At 40.3% G+C, this 23,293-nt stretch overlaps 1 protein-coding gene across 3 annotated transcripts; it reads left to right on the top strand.

Annotated features, from left to right (window-relative positions):
• The first annotated feature begins 3,192 nt into the window (after positions 1–3,192).
• Positions 3,193–21,663, top strand: ATI1 (mesoderm induction early response protein). 3 transcript variants are annotated; one of them, XM_077385835.1, is made up of 4 exons: positions 3,193–3,291; positions 5,523–5,988; positions 6,115–6,440; positions 21,344–21,663. In XM_077385835.1, exons 2-4 carry the CDS (start codon positions 5,580–5,582, stop codon positions 21,446–21,448), a joined length of 840 nt encoding a protein of 279 aa, XP_077241950.1. In that variant the 5' UTR covers positions 3,193–3,291; positions 5,523–5,579; the 3' UTR covers positions 21,449–21,663. The 3 variants fall into 3 exon arrangements, with proteins under 3 accessions (XP_077241950.1, XP_077241948.1, XP_077241949.1); XM_077385833.1 differs by having other exon boundaries at positions 5,523–6,440; XM_077385834.1 differs by having other exon boundaries at positions 3,195–3,291; positions 5,528–6,440.
• Positions 21,664–23,293: the final 1,630 nt, after the last annotated feature.

Here is a 23,293-nt window from a genome sequence, read left to right as displayed (position 1 = left end):
GTAATCTACATACGAAAAGTACCGACACAGGTAACTGTCTATGACAATTACGGGGAAAAACTATCAAGAAGAGGTAAAGACATATGACAATGACGGAAGAACTACTTTTTATTACTCATGCAGGACACTTGCAAAATATTGACGGATTTCGGGCACCTGAAGAGGAACAACAATTATGGAAACCTCTATCGATTGGAGGGCTAGGATCAGCCTATATCGATTGGAGGGCTACAATCAACCTATGGAAATGATTTTACAGGCACAACCGATTGATGTTGTACGATTTGGATCAACCTATATTTTTTGACTTTTTTAACAAAGGCACCCATTCAACCCACATATTTTCAATCATACCCCCTCTTTTATGCTTTTTAACAAAGGCACCCATTAAAGCTACATAATTTCAATCCTACCATCTCCTTTATGCCTTTTTAATTATGGAAACCTCTATAAATTGAAGGGCTAAGAGCTAGGATCAGCCTATGGAAATTATTTTATTGGCACAACCTATTGATGTTGTGTTCTATCACATGGATGGTTTGGATCAACCTATGATGTGGTCTGTACAGTTCTTTGTCAGCCCGTGCATCGCACGGGGTTTTTTACTAGTGTGTGTATATATATATATATATATATATATATATATATATATGAGAAAACGGTTCCTACACATATGTGTAGATAAGTTATCTACACACTAGCTTAAAATACAGTGGGGCCCACATTGTTTGGGTGATCCAAGCCATCCATTTTAAAGGCCCTCACATAGATAGGGTGTCCACAAAAAATCAGATCCATAGGATCATTCCAACCCTACGATTTGTGGAGGTAAAATGGATGTCTTTAAACCTTCACAAATTAGTCCATTTTTTGCCTCCACAGTTCGAATGGTTAGGATGATCCTATGGATCTGATTTTTTGTGGACACCCTATCTATGTGAGGGCCTTAAAAATGAATGGTTTGGATCACCCAAATAATGTGGCCCCCACTGTATTTTAAGCTAGTGTGTAGATAACTTATCTACACATATGTGTAGGAACCGTTTTCTCTCTCTCTCTCTCTCTCTCTCTCTCTCTCTCTCTCTATATATATATATATATATATATATATATATATATATATATATATATATATATATATATATTCTCAGAGGTAATTCCAAGCAAATCCAATGCTTATCTTCTCATTGTTGACTGTTTATTCCACTACTCTTTGTGCATATGCCCTGCATCCATACTAATCAGTGGAAATTTTCTACATGAATTTTTATAATTATTCGCAAACCTCAAATTGGTGGGTTATACGAGACCCCGCATATGCCTAGATTAGATCATTCGAAGTGTGACAATTGAATGGAATTCTGAGTTTCAAATAGGCACAACATTGATCCAAAATTTCAAATAGGCACAACATTGATCCAAAATTATATTTTTGTTTGTTGAAATTGTTTTTGCGAAATTAAAATTGATCATATAATCGAGGTTAATATGGCTTTGATATCATCTTTTAATGTATAGGATGACAAGAAGATCAACATACACATTGTAATGGAAATGGGAAGCAAACCCTAGAAAGACTAAACAAGAATCACCTATCTTTCCGACCTAGAAAGCTAAACAAACTGAGAGACCACTTCCTCCACTTATAACATATGGCGGAATGAACATCAATTCAATAATGAAGACGAAAATAATCAAAAGAAAAGAAATGTTTGAGAGAGACTCCTCACTCACATATCTACATCATAGTGCACGATGCCCTCTTTTCATATGAAGGAGATGATGCAACCCTCGTTTCATCCAAATGCCTTCTTCAATCCTTCTATTTTTACTCCCTTTGTTGACATGCATGCCCCCTACTTATAATAGTAGGGGTTCCCTACCATCCCTATTTGCACACTTACCAAATCAGAAGTTTTCATACTCACTAAAAGGTCTCATACTTACTAAAAAAAGTAAGTTTTCATACTTATTAAAAATATTAAGTTTCCTATGAACTCTCTCTATATCTCTCTATATATGGAGATATTTTCTCCTCTGAGAAATACCAGATGGAGATATATTTTCCCTCCTTCTTACTTACATAGGGAAGAAGAAACTCTTTCTGACAAAATAGGTGAGGTTCCTCCCCCACCTAGATGTGACATGCAACTTTATTCCTTTGATGCATATCTTACTTTTACATGTGTGCAACTTTTACACGCTCAACATGCACGCATATGTAATATTCTCTTGTACGTGAGACCTCCCTTTGTGCCCCCATCTCTAAGATCCACTTAGATGCTATATGGGAGGGGGCAGGGGGCGGAGCTACATGTAGAATAAGGTAACTGCCCCTGTTAAGTTGGGAATCCTTAATAGGCCCAACTCAATTGGGTCCAGCCTCCTTTAAAATTTGAAGGCCTGCCTGCTTACGTCCCCCCCTTACGTATAAGCATGTATAAGCTTGCCCGCATTATGCGTAAATTGGAGCCACTGGGAGGGGCTATAGTAACAAAAGGTCATTTCTTAAGGTTCATTTGGGTGCTCGAGAAGACACCATCTTTGATGTTTTTCATCATTAATAACTAGAGAGGACATAATTGTGAGCACGAAAAGAATAATCCCTATGTACATATGGAAATGATATCTACAGCCCCATGTTTTGATAGTGACACTCCTTATTAAACTCTGTCTTTTGATCGACTAGGGGGATGGTTTTAGAAGCCATCTTTGATGTTCTTTTGATCCGGACCATTAGTAGGTCAATGTTCATAGCTTTAAATGAATTGTAATAGATCAATCTAATAGATCGACATTGGGTCCCACATGGGAACATATATGTGTAATTGGGAGGGTTTGGACCATCCAACTGAGATGAGATACCGATCCATCAACGGATCGTGTCCACATGGCACACCTGGGCGTCAGTAAACAATCCAATTTTTTTGCAATTTTTCAAGAAGGAATTAGAGAAGAATAAATAGGAAGATGGGTGCCATTATCAAAATATGAGGGCTGTTAGTATAAACAATTGTTTAACGTCACTCATACACTCATTAGACGGGGCCGGGCAAAATACTAGATGATTAGATATTAATATTATCCAGCGAAAGGCATGGCCGACCGGCTACACCCGGTTAACTCTGACCGACTCAGTATGCAGCTACCGGTCTAACCGGTTACCCTTTATCTCTAAAGATTTCAGTATATAACGTCGCTCTGCAGTTTCTTCAGATCATATCCTTTCTCGCCGGGATTTTGCCGAAACCCTAGAATTCTCTCTTTTCTCATTTTCGGATCTTTTTTCAGGTAATTTTCGGATCGAGACATGTATATCTGTATTGATTTTAGATCGGATCAGGAAATTTTACTGAATTATGTGTTGAATTTTTATGAATTAGATGCATTGATTCCTTTCATTTGCGATTAGAGGATAGATTTTTTTTTTGTTTTTTTTAAATTTCTGGCTTTTGTTTTGTGATGTTATTTAGATCTTGTGTTTTTCTTGTGATTGTTCTTATTAAGAGATCCATGCAAATCAATGGTTTCGGTTTTTTATGATGTTCTTTTAGGCCCTGTTTGGATTGCAAGAAAAACATTTCTAATGGAAAAATTTTTCTAGGGGTTTTTTTTCTTTCCATGATTTAGAGGGAAATGATATGATTCTGATTAACTTGGATGGATATTATCATAAATTGTAAGTCATAAATAAATTTTGAATAGGGTTGGTTGGGATAATTTTTTTTTTTTCGTGTGTAAAAAAGGTAGGAAATTTTAGAAATATTTTTCGTTTCCAAACTTTACACAAAATTCTTGCCATCCAAACAGGTAGGGGTGGCAAAATTGGCCGAACCGGAACCGAGTCGAAACCGAACCGAAAATTTGGTTTCGGTTTGGTTTAACCAAACCGATTCAAATTTCGGTTCGGTTTGGTTTGGGGATCAGACTGAACCGAAACCGAATATTTCCTATGATTATGAGTAAGGGGTGGCAAAATTGGTGGAACCGAACCGAAAATTTGGTTTTGGTTCGGTTTTGGTTTGGGAAAACCAAACCGATTCAAATTTCAGTTCGGTTCGGTTCTGTTTGGGGGTCGAACCGAACCGAAACCGAACCATTGCCACCCCTACAAACAGGGCCTTAGTGGATAAATAATTTGGAGATGAGTTTTATTGATTTTTGTTGGAAGAATCAGAGAAAAGTTGAAGATAATTTTGTGGATTTGAAGCTTTTGGGGCTTCTCTCAAATCACGATAGTCTTGGTGCTGGTTGACACTGTTGGAGTTTTGAGGCTTTATGTTGAGAAAATCAACCGATATGTCCCATTTAAAAAAAAAAAAAAAAACAACTGATATGTTTTTGCTGAGGATTTTGGGGTTTTGATTCTAAATCATTTTTAATCCCGTTTCATTGATACAGTTGATTAGTAACAAGGTTTGGTGCTGGAATTTATTCGTTTTCTGTGTTTTTTTCTACCTGAAGATTTATGGTTTTTGAAATTACTGATCAGATTTTGATTTGGTTCGTAAAAATTTAGGCCCTGGTCGTTTAGGATTATGACAGCCGATTTGTGGGTCCAAAACCAATTATTGGACTCAAAATTAGACGTCGTTTAGGATTATGACAGCCGATTTGTGAGTCCAAAACCAATTATTGGACTCAGCCGATTTGTGAGTCTAAAACCAATTATTGGACTCAAAATTAGACGTCGTTTAGGATTATGACAGCCGATTTGTGAGCCCAAAACCTATTATTGGACTCAAATTACGTCTAATTTTGAGTCCAATAGTTGGTTTTGGGCTTACAAATCGGCTGTCATAATCCTAAACGAACAGGGCCTTAGTGTCGTAGTTTTGCATCGTTGCCTGTTGATTGCTTTATAAGATGCTGTTTGGAGTTGTTTCAAGCATCTTGGTATTAAAAGAGTGGCTTGATGAACTAATTTTATGAAACCAATTCATTCTCCATTTTTCCGATTGTCTTGTTTATGTTGTAAATCCCATTTACGTCTTCCACAAGGCATGTAATATTTTTTTTCTTCGTTTTGCTTTGCTTTGCTTTCTTTTTTTTGTTTGTGAGAAAGGAACTGATATTTTCCATTCCATGTTCTAATATTTAGACCCTTCTCTTTATTTTGAACTTCTTCCATTAGCTGTGGAAATCTTGTTGGGGATCACAATAATGAATAAACTACGAGCCAATGAGAGAAGTTTATTATCAAAACAAGTGGGATGTGAATCTCATTTTCCCTTGAGAAATGTTGACATAATTTTTTGTTGCATCCGTACAAATTTTCAGTCTTTTTCTGTCACTGTACTACCTTATTGGTATTTAAGAATTAATTTTCTGATTGTTTTTTGTATAAAGTGAATTGGTCTGTAGTATTCGTTTTTTTTATAAAAAATATTTGGGGCAGCATAGGTTTATTAATTAATGGCTTCTCTATCAGTATTAGTTCAAATTATTTAAATGGTAGTTATATCTCTTTAACTTTTTCTGGACTCTTCTGTATCTGATCATTAGGATTATTTGTTGTCTAGGAAAGGCAAGGTAGAAGACTTTTTTTATCATTCTAAAAAAAGGAAAGGTTGAAAGAAATGTCAGGTGATGAGAATGAGGGAGAGGAAACTTCCACCCGTGGAAATGAGTGGGAAGTTGTGACACTTACGGCATCAACATATGCTGCCGCACCTAATGTGGAAGGATTTGAACCAACTGACGATGATAAAGATAAAGATCTTGGTAGAGATGAAGAATCATCTCATGCAATGTTGATGTCCCATCATTTTGTATTTCCGCCTAGCGAGCATGAAAATCTGCCACTGGAGCCTGATAACAGCGAAATTCACATTGAAACTGCCGTAGAAGACGTGGGTTCCACCCAGGCCTATGATTTCGATGTAGAGGAAGGAGATATACCCAAAAAAAGTGGGCTAGAAAATTTGAATATTAAAGGAATATCAGAAGCTGATGAGCTGCCTGGTATTCAATACTTTGATGAAAAGGGTAAGAGCCTCTCTGGTCATAGAACAGAATTTGAAGAAGTCAAGGCTATGCAAGGGCTACATTTAGATGAAGAAGAACAAATTATATACAGTGCCGCTGAATTTAGTTCTTTTCATGGTGAAGCAGATATAAGTGGACCAGCTGCTCCTGAAGAAAACACTACGGCTCCTGAATCCAATGTTCCTTCTCAGTTAAGTTTAGATTCTCCTTCAGATTTCTCAGAGAATCCAGAGCCAACAAAAGAAAATAAAAATAATGGGTCTGGCCTTCCTTGTGAAGCATGGTGGAAGAGGCGTGCAGCATCTATATATAGTAATGCAAAGGAGGCAAATGCTTTTTGGTCTGTTGTCGTTGCTGCCGCTGTAATGGGGCTTGTAATTCTAGGGCAGCAGTGGCAGCAAGAACGATGGCAGGTTCAGCAGCTTAAGTGGAAATTCTGCATTAATGATGAGGTAATATGAATGCTATTCTAATAAGGTCTTTGCTTCTCATTTAATATTTGATAAGCATCATAATTCTGCTTTTTCAAACATGTGCATGTTCATCTTCTTATTGTGCCAGCTTGTGCTCTTTCCTTGATTTTTTTTAATATAAAAGGTTGGCATGCATGTTCTTTCAGGCATTGTATCAGCGGATGCCTGTTATCCTCATAGAGTTGTCTACTATCCACAGATGCTGTGCTATCCTTATAGAATACGTTAATTGCATGACAACAGCAGCTCATCATATGCTCTAAAATTGTCTAGTTCATGAAAATAATTTGTGCATTGAGAGGTTTGATCATGTATCTACAGAGGTGGAATTTGATGGTTAAAAGAAAATGAGGGCTGGAAGCTCTCGAAACTTCCCAAAGTAGGAGTTTCGAGGGCTGGAATTCGATGGTTAAAAGAAAATGAAAAATATATTGCTCTCGATGAGCAAACATCCTGCGATCGGGCATTTAGGAATTAGGATATTTCAGTTGGTGCCATTTTTTGGGCTATTGTCCATCCATCGTGGGCCCTGCTAGAGGAATCATTCAGATCTCATACACGTGTAACATGTATATGGTATTAGATTCACTTATTTGTCGCACATGAGAGAGAGAGAGAGAGAGAGAGAGAGAGAGAGAGAGAGAGAGAGAGAGAGAGAGAACCTTTTATCCTTTAGTGGGGGAGGGGTGTTCAACAAAGAACCTTTTATCCTTTAGTGGGATACAAATAATTCAATGCTTACACTTAAACTGCGTGAGTGGGTACATCATTATCGATTTACATATTAGTTCATGCTTGGCCTCCAAAATTGGTGCAAGCCCAGGTGTTCGCTGGTTATTCTAGAGAACTTATAAGAGCTTAATAGGTTAATCTTCACATAAAATAGCACAACCAGTTCCAATTTCAGATTAATGTTCAAAAAGTTAATCAATTCGTCTTTAGGGTTTTAGTTCAGTGTTAGTCTTTGAAGAAGTTCTATCATTGCTCTTAAATCTGTCTAAGCTTAAAATTTTCCATTACAATTCGCACCAAAAGACAGCAATAGATATAAATATGGCACCTATATAAATACAGGGTCTGAATACTATCTGAAAATAAAGACAAGGAGAAATCTCTAGCCCAAAGTAGCCATCAATCTAGAGGAGATGATCTCAAGAACAAAGTATATATGCAAGAGTAACAGTCCTAAGGGTATCAATGGCTCAAAATAAGATCTAATATAGCTATAACTGTGGTAGGAAGGATCTCACCCGTAAAAGCCAGCACATCAGCCTCGAAAGTCGTATGTCAGAGGTTCAAGAGGGCGGTGGATAGTCCCATCCGATCAGTCCTAACGCAGCAACAACCAGTGATAGGTCGAAATTAGAGTAGAGAAATATCCCCGTGTGCAACCTGAACAGAGAAATCATTGAGAAAATCTGTAAAAGGCAGCAAGGTGCTGCTAATGGCTATAGATTAGGGATATGCTCCTATCTCCAGCAAGAATGAACGTGCACAAAAGAAAGAGAAAAAAGCGAAAATGAGGAGACAGCAGGGCTGTTACCAACAGGGTTATCACCCGGACAAAGATAATAAAGAAGAGAGATGATTAAAGTGCTTATAGATGAACATGGGATGGCGAGTTGGTTTTTTTGTGTGTGTGCGCGCGCGGGCCTGGGGTGTGTGTGTGTGGGCGAGGGAGGGTCGCAGGACCAAATTTCGAGACTAGGCCATTGGACCTTGTGTATGATGGGTTAAGTAATGGAAGGTGAACTCTATCTCTTGGCCAATAAGATTTAACTTAAAGTCATTGCGTAATGTCTTCAATAATCCTACTTTATCACAAAAGGGGAAAAAAAATACTCCCTCAAGGGTAATATGGTCAAGCTATGGGAATGAAGCATGATGAGGTGGTGTGGGCTCTAAAAGAAAGAGAAAGAGAAAAAAGCGAAATTGAGGAGACAGCAGGGCTGTTACCAACAGGGTTATCACCCGGACAAAGATAATAAAGAAGAGAGATGATTAAAGTGCTTATAGATGAACATGGGATGGCGAGTTGGTTTTTTTGTGTGTGTGCGCGCGCGGGCCTGGGGTGTGTGTGTGTGGGCGAGGGAGGGTCGCAGGACCAAATTTCGAGACTAGGCCATTGGACCTTGTGTATGATGGGTTAAGTAATGGAAGGTGAACTCTATCTCTTGGCCAATAAGATTTAACTTAAAGTCATTGCGTAATGTCTTCAATAATCCTACTTTATCACAAAAGGGGAAAAAAAATACTCCCTCAAGGGTAATATGGTCAAGCTATGGGAATGAAGCATGATGAGGTGGTGTGGGCTCTAAGTGATGTAGACAACTCCGACATCTAGACTCCAAAATAGTAATAAACTAAAATAGAAAGAGTGCTGAAAATAAAAATGATCTCAGGTGTTGAAACTTGAAAATAAAAGCTATGCTGAAAATAAAAATGATCTCAGGTGTTGAAAATAGAAGCTAGTCTAAAAATGGGAACGGTCTAGTCATCATGACTAGATCATATCAAGTTCTATTTGGTGGGAAGAACTCGAGTCCATCGAGTAGAGGGTCTCTACATGCGAGAACATGACGTCGCATAATCGTCATATCAGTACTGCATCCAACTAAGAACCTGTGCATCTTTGCCAACGAACTAAATATCTCCAAAGAAACCCTCGCCCGGTATCCAATGTCTAGGTGTGTGAAATAATCTCTAGAAGATGCTGAGACGATGAAGAAATGCTCTGGAAAACCTCCAAAGGATATAGAATGAGTAGCTTCACTCGTGAAATGATCATGTTGAGGTAGTTTCGTCATCAGAATCCCCATGCTAAATATCTGGCCTGCGCGCAGTGCTGATCTGCAGCTACCTGTTACCGATCGTGACTTGTGCGCAGTTACTCCAACACCTCTTGTCATACCTCATTAATGTGATGGATGAGATCCTTGGCTTCAGCGCTACACCAACTGGGGAAACATTAGCTGACCTCAAAAGGTGACGTACTAGGGAGCCGATTGATGACACTGTTATTAGCAAATTTTGCTTGGGCAGAATCAAGTCCCATCAATGATGTCTCTCCCAAGCTAAACGCCTCAGTAAAATCCCTAACCGACGATTGACCACCTCTGTCGATCCATAAGTCTAAGAATGATAGGTACTACAAAATTGAAGCATATTCCACATTTCGCTCAATAAAGTTCTCCTAGCATGACTCAAGAAGGCCCTAAGTACGCAAATCTGCATGGAAGGAGATATCTAGGAGACCCTAGCATCAATGATGAACATAGGCTCGAATCTACTAACAGACCAACTCGTTCTACATTGAACCACATCACATCCTGATTGAGGCCAACAACGGCTCTGGCTTTGAAGTAATCTCGTAGGACCAAATAGTGGAACTATAGGGTATGGATTCTCAAGGAATCTAAAAGGTGATCCCAGACAAGTCATCTGAAAACTGATACTGGCTCAAGAATAATACTAACCTCTCATCAGAGAGTCTAGTATTTGTGCTCATCTCCACTAACGTTGTCGACACGTCCTTCGACGGCCTATGGGGATTACTTATGGTGATTAACTAAATTTTACCGATGTCTTTAACAAAGAAATCCATGTTCTTTTCAGCATCATGGGTGGCCTTACGATCGAATTGCCATGGACGACCCAATAAATATGACACCTCCAACAACATGACATCACCCCAGATCGAGTCTGCCAGACATCGGGTTTTAACTAAGACCTTGACCACGCCTTTGCTCTATGTGATCTCATACAGGATCTCATACAGGCGAGCAAGAGTCTCGATCTTCAATCTCAATCGATCTATCATCGTGGTCGAGACGAGATTCTCAGTCCGCCCACTATGGATAGTACTGCAGATCTTTCCAGCTGCTGTGCAAGCGGTGTGGAAAATATTGTTTCTCTACCATTTATTCATGCTATGATACCACTTTTGATGAGGGCCTAAGCTCTGATACTAAATGGTGCAAACCTAGGGGTTTGTGGCTTATTCCGGAAAACTTATAGGAGCTTTATAGGTTAATCTTCATATAAAATAGCACAACCAGTCCCAATTTCAGACTAGTGTTCAAAACATTAATCAATTAACCTCTAGGGTTTTGAGACAATTCTAGAGGCGAAAAGAAAGGCGATTCGTGACGCTCCCTCCCTAGGTTGATGGAAACCCTAGGGAGGTAGGGGTGCAACTCGGGTCGGGTTGGGTTGGGTTGAGGCCAACCCCAACCCAACCTGAGGAACCCATTTTTCCAACCCAACCTGATTCCCAACCCGGTTGGGTTCAACCCGACCCAACCCTATTTCGAATTCGGGTTGGGTTGGGTCGGGTTAACCCGATTTGATATGGTACCAATAGTTGACCACCTCAACTCAAGCTGGGTTGTTTTGGATTTTGAGAACCAATAGTGAGCACCAATAATCAGTTTTTGACTCACAATCGGTTCTCAAAATCCAAAACAAACAGGGACTAACAATTAACAAAGGGAAATGTTATCCGCACTACTATATTTTAATGATCACACCTCACTTTATTAAAGTAAGGTATAGCCCGCACCATAGGATTATAACAAACCGCCCATTGTGGAAATTGGAGACTATTTCAATGTTGAAAAAGAAAAACACATACAAAACTTCTTCAGATGGAATACAGTAATATTAATAAAAACTAGGATCATATGTATATGTTGGAATTAACATCACTACTAAATGGGAATTTGAAATTTCCAATTCGGGTTGGGTCGGACTGGGTTGCCCGACACCCCAACTCGACCCAACCCGATTTCCAATTCGGGTTGATTTTTTCCAACCCTAACCCAACCCGATTTGCGAAAAGCTTAACCTGACCCAACCCGAGCTGCACCCCTATAGGGAGGGAGGCGGTCTCTCTCTCTCTCTCTCTCTCTCTCTCTCTCTCTCTTATCTCCCCCTCGCTCTCTCTCTCTCTCGCTCGTCTCCTTCTCTTGAATTTTGAGCCTTGCTTTCTCTTTTTTGTCTCTCCCCATTGCTGGCCACTTCTCGTCTCCCTCTCTTCCTCTGCATTTTTTGAGTCTTGCCCTCACTTTCTCGTTTCTCCCCATTGCTGGCAAAAGTTGAGTCGTGGAGGCCGGATCTGGAGTATGGCTATTCCATGGTGGCTAGATCTGGGGCCGTGGAGGCCAGATCTGGGGCCGGGGCCGTGGAGGCCGGATTTGGAGCTGTAGAGGCCGTGATGTTGGATCTGGAGCTGAGGAAATCCGTGGAGGTTGCCGCCGGAGGCTGTGAAAGGCCGTGGGTTGCTGGATTCGGAGTAGTGGAAGGCCGGCTATAGGCAGAGCGATCTTATTTTTCAGGCCGAGGATTATCGGAGGTTGTGGATTGCCGAATTAGCAATGTGGTTGATGGGTTTGGCTGTAGGAGGCTGTGGTCTCCGGAATCAAGATCACGGGTGGTGGCCTGAGGACGGGCGTGGTGGCCAGTGGCAATGGTGATTGCCAGATCTTGATGACGGTGGTGGTGGCTGAGGCTCCCCTCGCGGAGATGTTTTATGTGGAGGAAACAGACGTAGGATTGGAGTTGGTGACCGCGGTGATCGGTGGTTGGTTATGGAGCACGGTGAGGGTGCACGATAGCTCTGGGCTTTTGAGCGGGATTTTTGAAAATCAAATTCGGGATGTGGTGGAGAAGTCGGTGTGACGTGGTCACGTGGCAGGTCACGATCTTGACTTGGAGGGCCCCACAATATGGCATTTTTGTTGGATTCGATACAATTAAGGCTATTGGGTATTGTAAGGAGTAATGGGTTTTCTTTTGGGCCAAGGAGAATGCTCCTGGGCAATTCATACTATGTAAATCTGGTGGGACTACGGGTCCCCATTGTAAAATTTGCTGGTGTGAATATATTTGTCAATTTTCCAAAAAAATATTAGCCTCTAGGGTTTTATTTCAGCATGTGTTTTGCTCTTAAATCTGTTCAAGCATAACGTTTTCCATAACAATTTGCACCCAAAGAGGCCAATAGATGTAAATATGGCAGCAATAAAAATAATGTATGAATATAATTTAAAAATAAAGTCAAATTGAAATCTAGGGCCCAACGTAACCACCAATCTAGGGGAGATGATCTCAAGGACATTGTATATGAAAGGGTAACAGTCCTAAGAGTATCGGTGGCTCATAATAGAAGTCTAATATTACCATTCAAAAAAATAAAAATAAAAATAGAAGTCTAATATGGCTAAAATGGTCGTAGGAAGGGTCTCACCCAGAAAATTCAGCTCATCAGCCTCAAAACTCGTATGCTAGAAGTCCAAGAGGGGGTATCCTAGACTCTCCGATCAGTCCTAAGGAAGCAACAATCAGCGATAGGTCCAAATCGGAGTGAAGATATATCCTCGTGCGTAACCCGAACAGACAAATCAATAAGAATATATTTGAAAGGCAGCATGGTGCTGCTATGATGGCTATAGATCAGTGATATGCTCCTATGTCCAGCAAGGTAAGCCGCATGGGAATGAACACGTGAAAGCAAAGAGAAAAAAGTGAAGGGTTGTTACCAACAGTAGAGAAGATTAAGAAGCCGCAGAAGGGATAGAGGGGACTATTGGTGATGAATAGCCCTGTAAATGGCTGTAAACAGTCCCCAAGACAGCAAGGGACAACAAAGAAGGTAGGAAGAGCGTAGGGAAAGGAAAGATTGCAAGGAAGATGAGGAAGGACTAGGAAAGAGGTGGAAGGACAGTGGGATAACAAGGGGAAGAAAATAAAAGAAGAACGCAAGAAGCAGACGCAAAGAGAAAGAAAGAGAGAAAGAAGAGGAATGGAGAAAAGGCGGAGAAGTAGAGTTTATGTTTATGTTTTTTTTTGTTGTTATCTTGTACTCCCTTCGGGACTTCCTCGGTCTCGTTTTTTAATATATTATCTATTTGCCCTTTCAAAAAAAAAAAGGCTGAGAAGTAGAGAGGCAAGAGAGGGAGGAGGAAGGTAGAAGGGATAGGGCTCACCTTGCGGCCAAATGGAGAGGAGAAAGATTGCAAGGAAGATGAGGAAGGAAGAGGAAAAGAGAGGGATGGGGCTCACCTTGCCGCCAATTGGGGAGGAGACTTGGAGAGAATGCCCCCTTGCAGCAAGGAGATTCTCTCCTATCACAAAAAAATGTGATGGGGCACAACCAAATCTCAAAACATGGCTAACCTAGTTTTGGAAACACAACCAAAACTCAAATCTTTTCAGTGCTTCAGTTTTGGAAGGTAAGTTCTTCCAGTGGTGCCGTGAGATCCCCAGACACCCTTCTTGAACAAGATTTCCTCACTTTTCTTTTCAGTGCTTCAGTTTTGGAAGGTAAGTTCTTCCAGTGGTGCCGTGAGATCCCCAGACACCCTTCTTGAACAAGCTTTCCTTTAAATTTCTTTTTGGTGGGACTGGCAGTAGATCAGATGCCGCCATTTCCGTTATTCTTTTAGGATCTTTCACTTCCCTCAACTTTGTTGTCGGGGTTTCATTAGGGAGATCGTGAATGATAGCCGTTGCCGGGGTTTCATGTGGGAGATGGGGCATTTCTGTTCTTCTTTCAGGATCTTTTACTTCCCTCATCTTTCTTGTCGGGGTTTCATCTGCCAGGTTTTAATCAGGAAGATTGCGAATGATAGCTGCCCGGGTTTCATATGAGAGATGGGGCATTTCCGTTCTTCTTTCAGGATCTTTCACTTCCCTCAACTTTGCTGCCGGGGTTTCATCAGGAAGATCGTGAATGATAATTGCCACCGCCGGGGTTTCATGTGGGAGATGGGTTGGTGCCCAGGGGGAGATGGGTTGAGTTGCCCTAAGGTCTTGTCGGATTGGATTGCCGTTGCCGTTGTCGGGGCCGGGGTTTCTTGTGGAAGATCCGGGGGAGTGGAGGTGCCGTTGTATCCGGAGAAGGTGTCTCTAACGGGGTGTTAGAGGAGCTAGCAAGAAAGCCAAAGAAAGAAAATAATCCCATCTCTGAAAGAAAGAAAATTAAATGACGAGGGAGAGAGACTGAAGAGAGAGAGAGAGGGAATGATAGGAATACGGGGGGGGGGGGAGGGGGAGTGCGTGTATAACTTAGACTCAAATGGCTTTAAGTCTACAACCATCTTCTTTTAACGGCTAACTGAATTTCTAACGCGCATGATCCAATGGTTGTGCCCGAGTGATCCTAAGGCCTTGTTTGGATTCCAGAAATTTTCGGGAAAAATTTGAATATCCCTACTTTTTCTTACACACTTACACTAAAAGATAACTTCAACTAATCATATTCGATTATTCCATTTTTACTCGGGCAAACCTTCCATTTATGATATTATCTATCTCAGTTAATCATAATCTTATCATTTCCCTCTAAATTGTTGGAAAACAAATTTTCTCATAAAAAAATTTCTGCCAAGAATGTTTTTCTTGCCATCCAAACGGGCTCTATAGATTGGAGGGCTAAGATCATCCTACGCTGAAATTTATGTTTTGGGTGATTTCGGTTTCGGTCCCACCCGAAATCCAAAATTTCGGCCGAAATTTAAAACCATGGCTTTAGTCTTATTGGTTCCTTTGACATATTTAACTTATTTTAGTCTCATTTAAGGTCTTTTGAGCGCCTCTAATGGATCCTATTGGAGGGATTAAATTTTTACAAGACTTGGACTTTAGTCTTCAAATTGGTCTATAACTTTGAGTCTTCTCTTCATGGATCCCTTTGGCTTTCTTAATCTTCATGATTGCTTTAAGCCTTGATCCATGCATCATTGACTTTTGTTCCTTGAATAAATTTGATCTTCGAGTTAAATACACAATTTATTTGTAAAAATATAATGCATCAACTTGTGTTTGGAATCATCAAAATAGGATTAGAGGATTGCCAAGGGTTGAACCATCATGCTTACAATATCCTTGCCTGTGAATATGGGCTGGCCGTTGTACCAATTGGATGTCAAGAATGCTTTTCTTCATGGTGATCTCAGTGAGGAAGTCTACATGGAGCAACCTCTAGAGTATGTTACTCTGGGAGAGATGCGACTATTTGTATGCCATTTGCATAAGACACTCTATGGCCTCAAATAGTCTCATAGAGCTATTTGGTTTTTAGCCTGCAGTCTGATCATTTATGTTGATGTCGTTGATGTCGTTTATGTTGATGATATTGTTATCACTGGAAGTAGTAGGGAAGGTATGCAGAAGTTAAAGGACTTCCTTCAAAGAGGATTCAATACCAAAGATCTCGGCTGTCCCGTCTCAAATACTTCCTTGGAGTTGAGGTTGCTTATTCATGTGGTGGTCGCTCTCAAAGGTTTTAAATCTCGGTTTCGGTACGAAATTTCGGACGAAATCTTGTAAAAATTTCACCGAAATTTCGGGAAATTTGTACTTCACCGAAATTTTCGAAACGTTTCACTGAAATTTCCGAAATATCACCGAAATTTTACCGAAACGAAACGTTTCGGCTGAAATTTTTGAAATGTTTCGGCGAAGTTTGGTACTTTTCCGACTCACTGTGAATTTCGTTTCGTTTTCCACCGAAACCGAAATATTTCGGCCGAAACGAAACGTTTCGGCCGAAATTTAAAACCATGTCTCTCCCTATGTCCGAGAAAATATGTCTTGGATATATTAGAGGAGATGGGATCCTTTGGGGTGAAACCGACTAAGGTCCCTATGGATCCTAATGTTAAGCTGCTTCCTGATCAAGGGGATTTGTTAGAGAACCCAGATATCCAGGAGATTAGTTGGCAAGTTGATCTATTTGACTGTGGCTCGTCCAGATATCTCATAAGCAGTTAGTGCAGTGAGTCAGTTTATGAGCTCGCCACGTACTTCTAATTGAGCAACAGTTCTTCAGATTGTGAGATACTTAAAAGAGGGCCCCTGGTAAAGGCTTGTTTTTCAAAAGGCACATCCACATGAACTTAGAGGGGTTTACTTATGAACATTGGGCTGGTTATCCTGCAGACAGGAGTTCGACTACTGGTTATTGTACCTTTGTTGGAGGAAACTTAAGTCTCTTGGAAAAGTAAAAAGCAGGATGTGGTGGCTAGATCCAGTGTCAAAGCAAAGTATTGAGCTATGACTCATACATGTAGAGAGTTGACTTTGGCTGAGATCGTTTATGTCAGAGATTGGCTTGCCTTCTTCGTCGCTGGCATTGTTATACTGTGATAATATGACAGCGGTCCATTTTGCTTCGATTCCATCTTTCATGAGAGAACGAAGCACATTGAGGTGGATTGACATTTCATTCGCCTTATCAGGAGACCAGGCATATTTGCCAAAGCGCTACGTAGAGCGAAGTTGAACGATATGTGTTCCAAGCTGGGGTTGTATGACATATACACTCCAGCTTGAGGAGGAGTGTTAGTTGAAGCCGTGTAAATCACATACACTTTTTAGTTTTCACATGTTACCCACACACACACACACACATACACACACATAATACTTTATGAGAGGGAGAGGATTCAATTCTCTCTCACATTATTTTCTCCCTTATCTCTCTCTCTCTCTCCTCTTCTCATCTTCATCTTCCATGGAGATTATGCACCATTAACAATCCAAATAGAAACGCATGACCCATCTTTCACTTCCAGTTCACAACAGGCGTCATTATTAGCTTCTCAATAAGAACGTTGAGGAAGAAATTTGAAAAGAACTCTCAGATGGTTGTTTGAAGCTTAGAAGCACGAAGCGGGGGCGGGGAATGTGGGGTCAAGAAGAGTCTAAGGTTGGGAGCGCCGCAGGAGTGTTTATGTAATATTTTCTTTATATGCTTTTTCAAAATTCAAGTACATTAAAAATAGTAATTTCTGACAATCTTCACATATATGTTTCAAATTTAAGTACATAAAAAAGTAGTAATTTCTAACCATCTTTATTTTTGTGCCATCTTTCCTCGAGCCTTTTGAAGATGCCTTTGTGCTTGCTCCAATGAAGCACTTTGAAGAGTTGGAGGAGTTTGATACAAGGAAGTGGGTGATAGTGGGAATGATGGTGTAATAGGAGTAGGTTGGGAGTGCCATGGGAGCGGTTCCTATCTCTTCAGGAGCATCATGGGAGCGGTTCCCGTCCTAAGGAGTGCCGAATCGCGGTTCTCACATGGGAGCGACACCCATGAGGAAGGTTCCTGCTTCTATGGTTTGAAGTGACTTTTGGTCTAAAGCTTAGTTTCTCTAAAAGCTTGATATGGAGGATAAATTTGGAAAATGTAGAGGTGCTGGAACATGCTTTGGCATTAGGATGCAGGAGAGAGGAATTGATTATCACATACCTTGGTCTACCCTTGGGATATGGTCCATCTGGAGTACCACTCACATCACTTTGGGTGCCAGTAGTTGAATGAATTGAAAGAAAATTAGCATCTTGAAGAAGAAATACTTATCTTCAGGGGGGAAGGATTACTAGGGCTGGCAACGGGGGGTGGCGGGGCGGGGCCAGATGTTGCATTCCCCGTCCCCGTCCCCGCCCCGCGGGGAATACCTAATCCCCAACCCCGCCCCATCCCCGCCTCACACAAAAATCCTCACCTCAAAAAAGCTTTTTAACATCCCAAAAAAAGAAAAAGACAAGTCGTATTTGTACACTTCTCAAAATATGGTAGTGCCAATATCACTAGCATAAAAAAAAAATTTACTGTTAACTTAAAAACACAAACAATGCTAAAATAAGAGGATATTGATAATGGCTTGCATAGTAAAACGGGGCGGGGCGGGTCCATCCCCATCCCCGTTCGGGGAATTTTTTAAGTCCCCGTCCCATCCTCGCCCCGTTCGGGGCGGGGCGGGGCGGATCCCCGCTTTCACGGGTGAAATTGCCAGCCCTAAGGATTACTCTCATTATGGTGGCATTGACAAACCTTCCAGTATACTTTGTCAGTTTGTCTCTATACAAGATTCCTGCAAAGATGTAAAGCGAATAGAAAATCTACAAACGGATTTTTATGGGAAGGAGGTGAATCCAAAAAGAAGTTTAAGTACCTTATGAACTGAAAGAAGATTTGTAGAATAAACAAATATGATAGCATTGGAATTGGAAGAATAAGATTACGAAACGAAGTACTATTGGGCAAATGACGGGAGATATGGCGAGGAGAAAGAATCTTTATGGCACAAAATCATTGGGGATTATGAGAGCGGTTGGGGGGTTGGGAAAGTGGGAACCTATCTATTGGAAAATGTTCGGGTGCATGGAAGTCTGTTTGTAGCTCTAGATCTCTCTATATGATTCTTTGGTTAGATTTAGGGTAGGAAGAAAAGATGGGATAAGATTTTGGGTAGATCTTTGGCTAGGTGAGTCCCTATTATGCCGTGCATTTTCGAATATATATCTTTTAGCGACTGATAGAACGGCTTTGAGTGCGCGACTACATGGAGAGGAAGGGGATGGGGTCTAGATTAGGCCATTAGGCTTAGACGTACCCTAAAGGATAGTGAAATAGACGGCCTCACATCGTTTCTATGCCTCCTTAGTTTATATTATTGTGCCCCCCTTGTTCCTGACCATAGGGCATGGATTCCAGATAAATCAAGGTTCCTTCTATGTTCATTCTTTTTTCGCAGTTTGATCAAGGAGGATAAGAGAGATATACGCTTCACAAGGCTCTGAAAATCAATTGCTCCTCCACGAGTGATGACCTTTGCTTAGACAACAGGGACCAAAAAGATTAACGCATGTGATCATCTCAAAAGAAAAAAAATTACCTTGCGAGCTGGTGCATTTTATGCAAGGAAGAGGACTCCTTAGATCACCTTATGGTACATTGCCCTTTCGATTATTGGCCATAGCATCCCATTATCAGAAGCTTCAGACTCTCTTGGGTATTTAAGCTATCAATCAAGGACATAGGATATTATCCTATATTGTTGTGGTCCTTTAGTCAATCAAGAAAAATACTTTATATATTTTATTGTTTCTATATTGATTTGGCATATATGGAAGAAGAGAAATAATTGTATCTGTAAAGAAAAAGAGGCGATTGGAAAGAATAACGTTAAAAATCGAAATAGATTTCATTCTTTAGGAAGAAATGATAAGAATTTTTCTAATTATAGCACAAGAGACATATTTAGAAGTTGAAGTACTATTATCCGGTAAAATGGTATGGAAAATAGAGCTATTCCAAGGAGGCGCCATCTCCCTAGTGGGGGGATCAAGCTTAATTTTTAGTGACAGTATATTTTGCGACTCAGACAGATGTACTATTAATCTTTTCAGGCCCTGTAGGTTTGTACAACTCCAATGAGGCGAATGCAAGAGCCTTTCTTTGGGGATTGAGATGGGATGCTAATTCTATGAATGGTCCATTAGCTATTGAAGGTGATTCTTCAAATGTCATTGCATGGATAAAAAAAATCATTAGGTCCTTTCCTACATACCATCTTGTCAGAGAAATATCGAGCCATTGGTTTTCCATGTTCTACCAACACTAGCGAAAAGCATGCTATCTTGGACAGGAAGATTATGAAAGAGACATTTGAAACAAGCACTTGCACAATGAACTTTAGCTGAACTTAAGGTGAGTGAATGTGAAATTTTTACGTCGAGGTAGGATAATTATCTGTCAACACTAGACATTCTGACAATCAGCAAGTTGTTTTTAATTTTAAGACACTTTTTTAAGCCTGGATTTCCAATGGGAAAACCTGAAGGGAGTTTCACAGCAGTAATTAGTCGCAACATAAAGAGCAGCCTTTAGGGGATGTTGTGATATACATATTCAGCAATAAAAAACCCAGATGTCTAAAAACCAGTACTCTCAAATGACTCCATGCGACACTAGGGGCCCCAAATGTTGTGTCTGTTCCTCCCATAGTAGCAGGAAACTCCTTGGGCTGGTGGGAAACTCATTTCCTCTGAACCGCGTTTCGGAAACGTGAAAAAAAAAATTGGGGAAGCATTTTTTAAACGCATGAGAAACATATGGGAAATATATGAGAAATTTATGTGAAAGATCTGTGAAACACCAAGAAACGTATGGAAAACTCGTAGAAAACGTACGTGAAACATGCGGGAAACATGTATGAAATTACGAAAAGGGAAATGATTTCAGCACTACCATGTCTTGATAATGATGCGTGAAGCATGTTGACATTCAATATTTAAAGCGCTGTCAGAAGAATATAACAGTGCTCAAAAAGCTCTTAGAAGCCTTTTAAATACTAAAAGACAAGATGCCTTTAAAATACTAAACGACAAGATGCGTCACGCATCTTTATCAAAACATGTTGCGATGAAATCATTTCCCTTACAAAAATCATTTTACAGAAACACACCAAAAATTGTGGAATGGATGCTAGAAAGGAAAATAAGAACATATATTTTAATACAGATAAAAATAAGAAATATTCAAATAGAAATTTTAAATTAACAAATTTTAAATCTATTAAACCATATATTTCATGTTTTCTTGTGTTTATGTAACGCTTCTATGTGTTTCCTAACATGTTTCTCAACGTATTTTTTGTGTGCTTCTCTCGTTTTCCAGTTTCTCGTTTCCCCTCTATTTTTTCCTGGTGTTTCTCGTTTCCGTTCCACGCTTCGTTTTTGGAATTTTTTCCCCACCGTATTAACTATTATTTGTCCGGGATCAATGGGAATGGATAGCTAGAGCTCCAGTTTCTTTCATCTCAATTTCAACTGATTCCCGTGAAGAAAAATATATACCACATTGTCCTTGTTTCTCAAATTGTGACATGGCTCCACAACAAATGATCATACTGTTAGTAATTCTCATAATTGCTATACTCGGCCTCTTAATCCTTCGAAAAACTAGTGGGTTTATTAGATTACTTCGAACCCATGGCATTATATTTTGGTATGCGTCTTCTATCTTTGTGAGACATTTATATTTGTTCAAATCTGCTGACTGAAAATGATGTTTGTGTATATTATCTTTGCAGAAGATAAATCGGTTGCTAGGCCCCATCTCACGGTTTAAAGACGTGCTCGTTGGCGGACAGCGTCGGGGTCCAATCACCCGGGGGAGCTCCTCAGCAGACAATTGAGATTATGATGAAAACATGAGAGAGAGAGAGAGATTGTCTTTTAATGAGCATATGGTGCACTGTTTTCTTATTACTAGAACAAATAGTTTTGCTTGCTGTTTGAGTGTTCGATAGAATATGGCTTTCATACTTTTCAGGTCATCATGCCCATGTTGTATATTATTTCTTGCCTGCAGAGATAAACTGTAGAAAGTAAAAGAATGGTTTACCTCTGAGTCTCCCATGAAGAAATAAAAGGGAAGAGATCAATAGCGTCCAAATCCAAACAAATGAGTTAAATGCTTCGTGCGTGTTCAAGGCTTCTCATTCTCCTTTTCGTAGAAACAGGCGAAATGGGCAGTAAAGAATCACTCGAAGCAAATGTTCTTGGATTGACTCTGCTTTGCTCCGAAAATTCACTGCCAAATCCTGCTTGGAAGTTGAAAATTTTAAAGAACAAAACCCTTTCTCAATAGAATGTTTTTCCCTGACAATTTGCATAGAAAGTTCATTTCCTCGCTATAAATGACAATTCCTGCCGTAGTAGCAGGTGCTATGGTTAGAGTAGATCACAGAAAAAGGTTAGCAAACACCGAGGCAGATTCTCACTATTCGCTTGGCTTGGGCCACAAAGTCAACCAGGATAGTTTGGAGCTCTTCGATTACCTTCTCCCTTCCCCTTTTAGCATAATATTCCTTATCTTTCTCCTGTAGCTCTGACCTCCTCGATCAGGTTCTCTTGTTACAATTTTTCTAGGGAAATGTTATCAGCACTACTGTATTTTGATGAGGGGCACTCCTCACTTTATTGAAAGTACGGTATGACCGGCACATAAGATGATCCAAACCGTCCATTAGATGGGCCACAGCCTAAATAGGTTGTGCCCCAAAAATTATTTCCTTAGGTTGATCCTATGTAGTGCTGATAGCTTACATTTAGATCGGAGGGTTAGGATCAACCTATGTAAATGATTTTTGGGGCACAACTTATTTAGACTGTGGCCCATCTAAGGGACGGTTTGGATCATCCGATGTTGCAGGCCATACCATACTTTTAATAAAGTGAGGAACGCCCTCATCAATATACAGTAGTGCTGATAACATTTCCCTTTATCTATGCTTCATTAATGAAAAAAAAAAAAAAGTCTGATGCTAAACTTGCTGCTTTACAAGTGAACAAGGGGAGAGTTTTATGCTGCAATGAATCACTCTCGTGATTCTCTCTCAATTAGTTGGATAATTCTCTTTCAATTATGTGCATCGTAGATGGGATGATTTACTTCACCATGAAGTCTCTGGCTCAAGTCGAAGATGACCCAACCAGTGTCTACAGACGATTTTCTTATCATAAACATAAGTTCCTTTTGCGAAAAACCAGTAGCTTAATACCATGTTTTTTTTTATAGCTTACAACGTAATGAGAGAGGGGTAAGGGGAGCACTTTTTTTATGGCATATCATCTTACAAAGGTGTTGAGAGAGCGATCAGCGGAGCAGACGAGGGAGAGAATTGAGAGGGCGTGAGTGAGGACTGAGGAGATGATGCAAAGGGTGGCATAAAAATAAGCAAAACAAAAACTCTATTTTGATTAGAGTTTTTGAATAGAGTTAAACAAAAACTCTATTCAAAGTAGAGTTTTTCTTTTCCCTATTTTTCAGCCACTTCTCACCCTCTCTAGGAGTGCAACTCGTGTCGGGAGCCCAACCCTAACCCAACTCGAGATAACATTCCCTCAACCCTAATCCAACCCAACCTTAGCCTCGGGTTGAGGAGGGTTGACCCCAACGCAACACGCCTCTGTGAGAGCAGCCACATAGGCTCACTCTTCAACGGATTGTGTTTAATTCATGTATTCATCTGGGTGGC

This window comes from Tasmannia lanceolata, unplaced genomic scaffold, assembly GCF_043159265.1.
Source record: "Tasmannia lanceolata isolate RefF3 unplaced genomic scaffold, GAP_Taslan_0.1 ptg000007l, whole genome shotgun sequence".
Taxonomy (NCBI): Eukaryota; Viridiplantae; Streptophyta; class Magnoliopsida; order Canellales; family Winteraceae; genus Tasmannia; species Tasmannia lanceolata.
Note: the sequence above shows the minus strand (reverse complement) of the source record. Positions and strands in the feature narration are given on the sequence as shown.

Excerpts from the sequence above, each read along its gene's own strand:
- ATI1 (XM_077385833.1), top strand. The coding sequence starts at position 5,580 with ATGTCAGGTGATGAGAATGAGGGAGAGGAAACTTCCACCCGTGGAAAT. Across the intron at positions 6,441-21,343 it reads AATTCTGCATTAATGATGAG|AAGATAAATCGGTTGCTAGG; the intron begins GTAATATGAATG and ends TTATCTTTGCAG.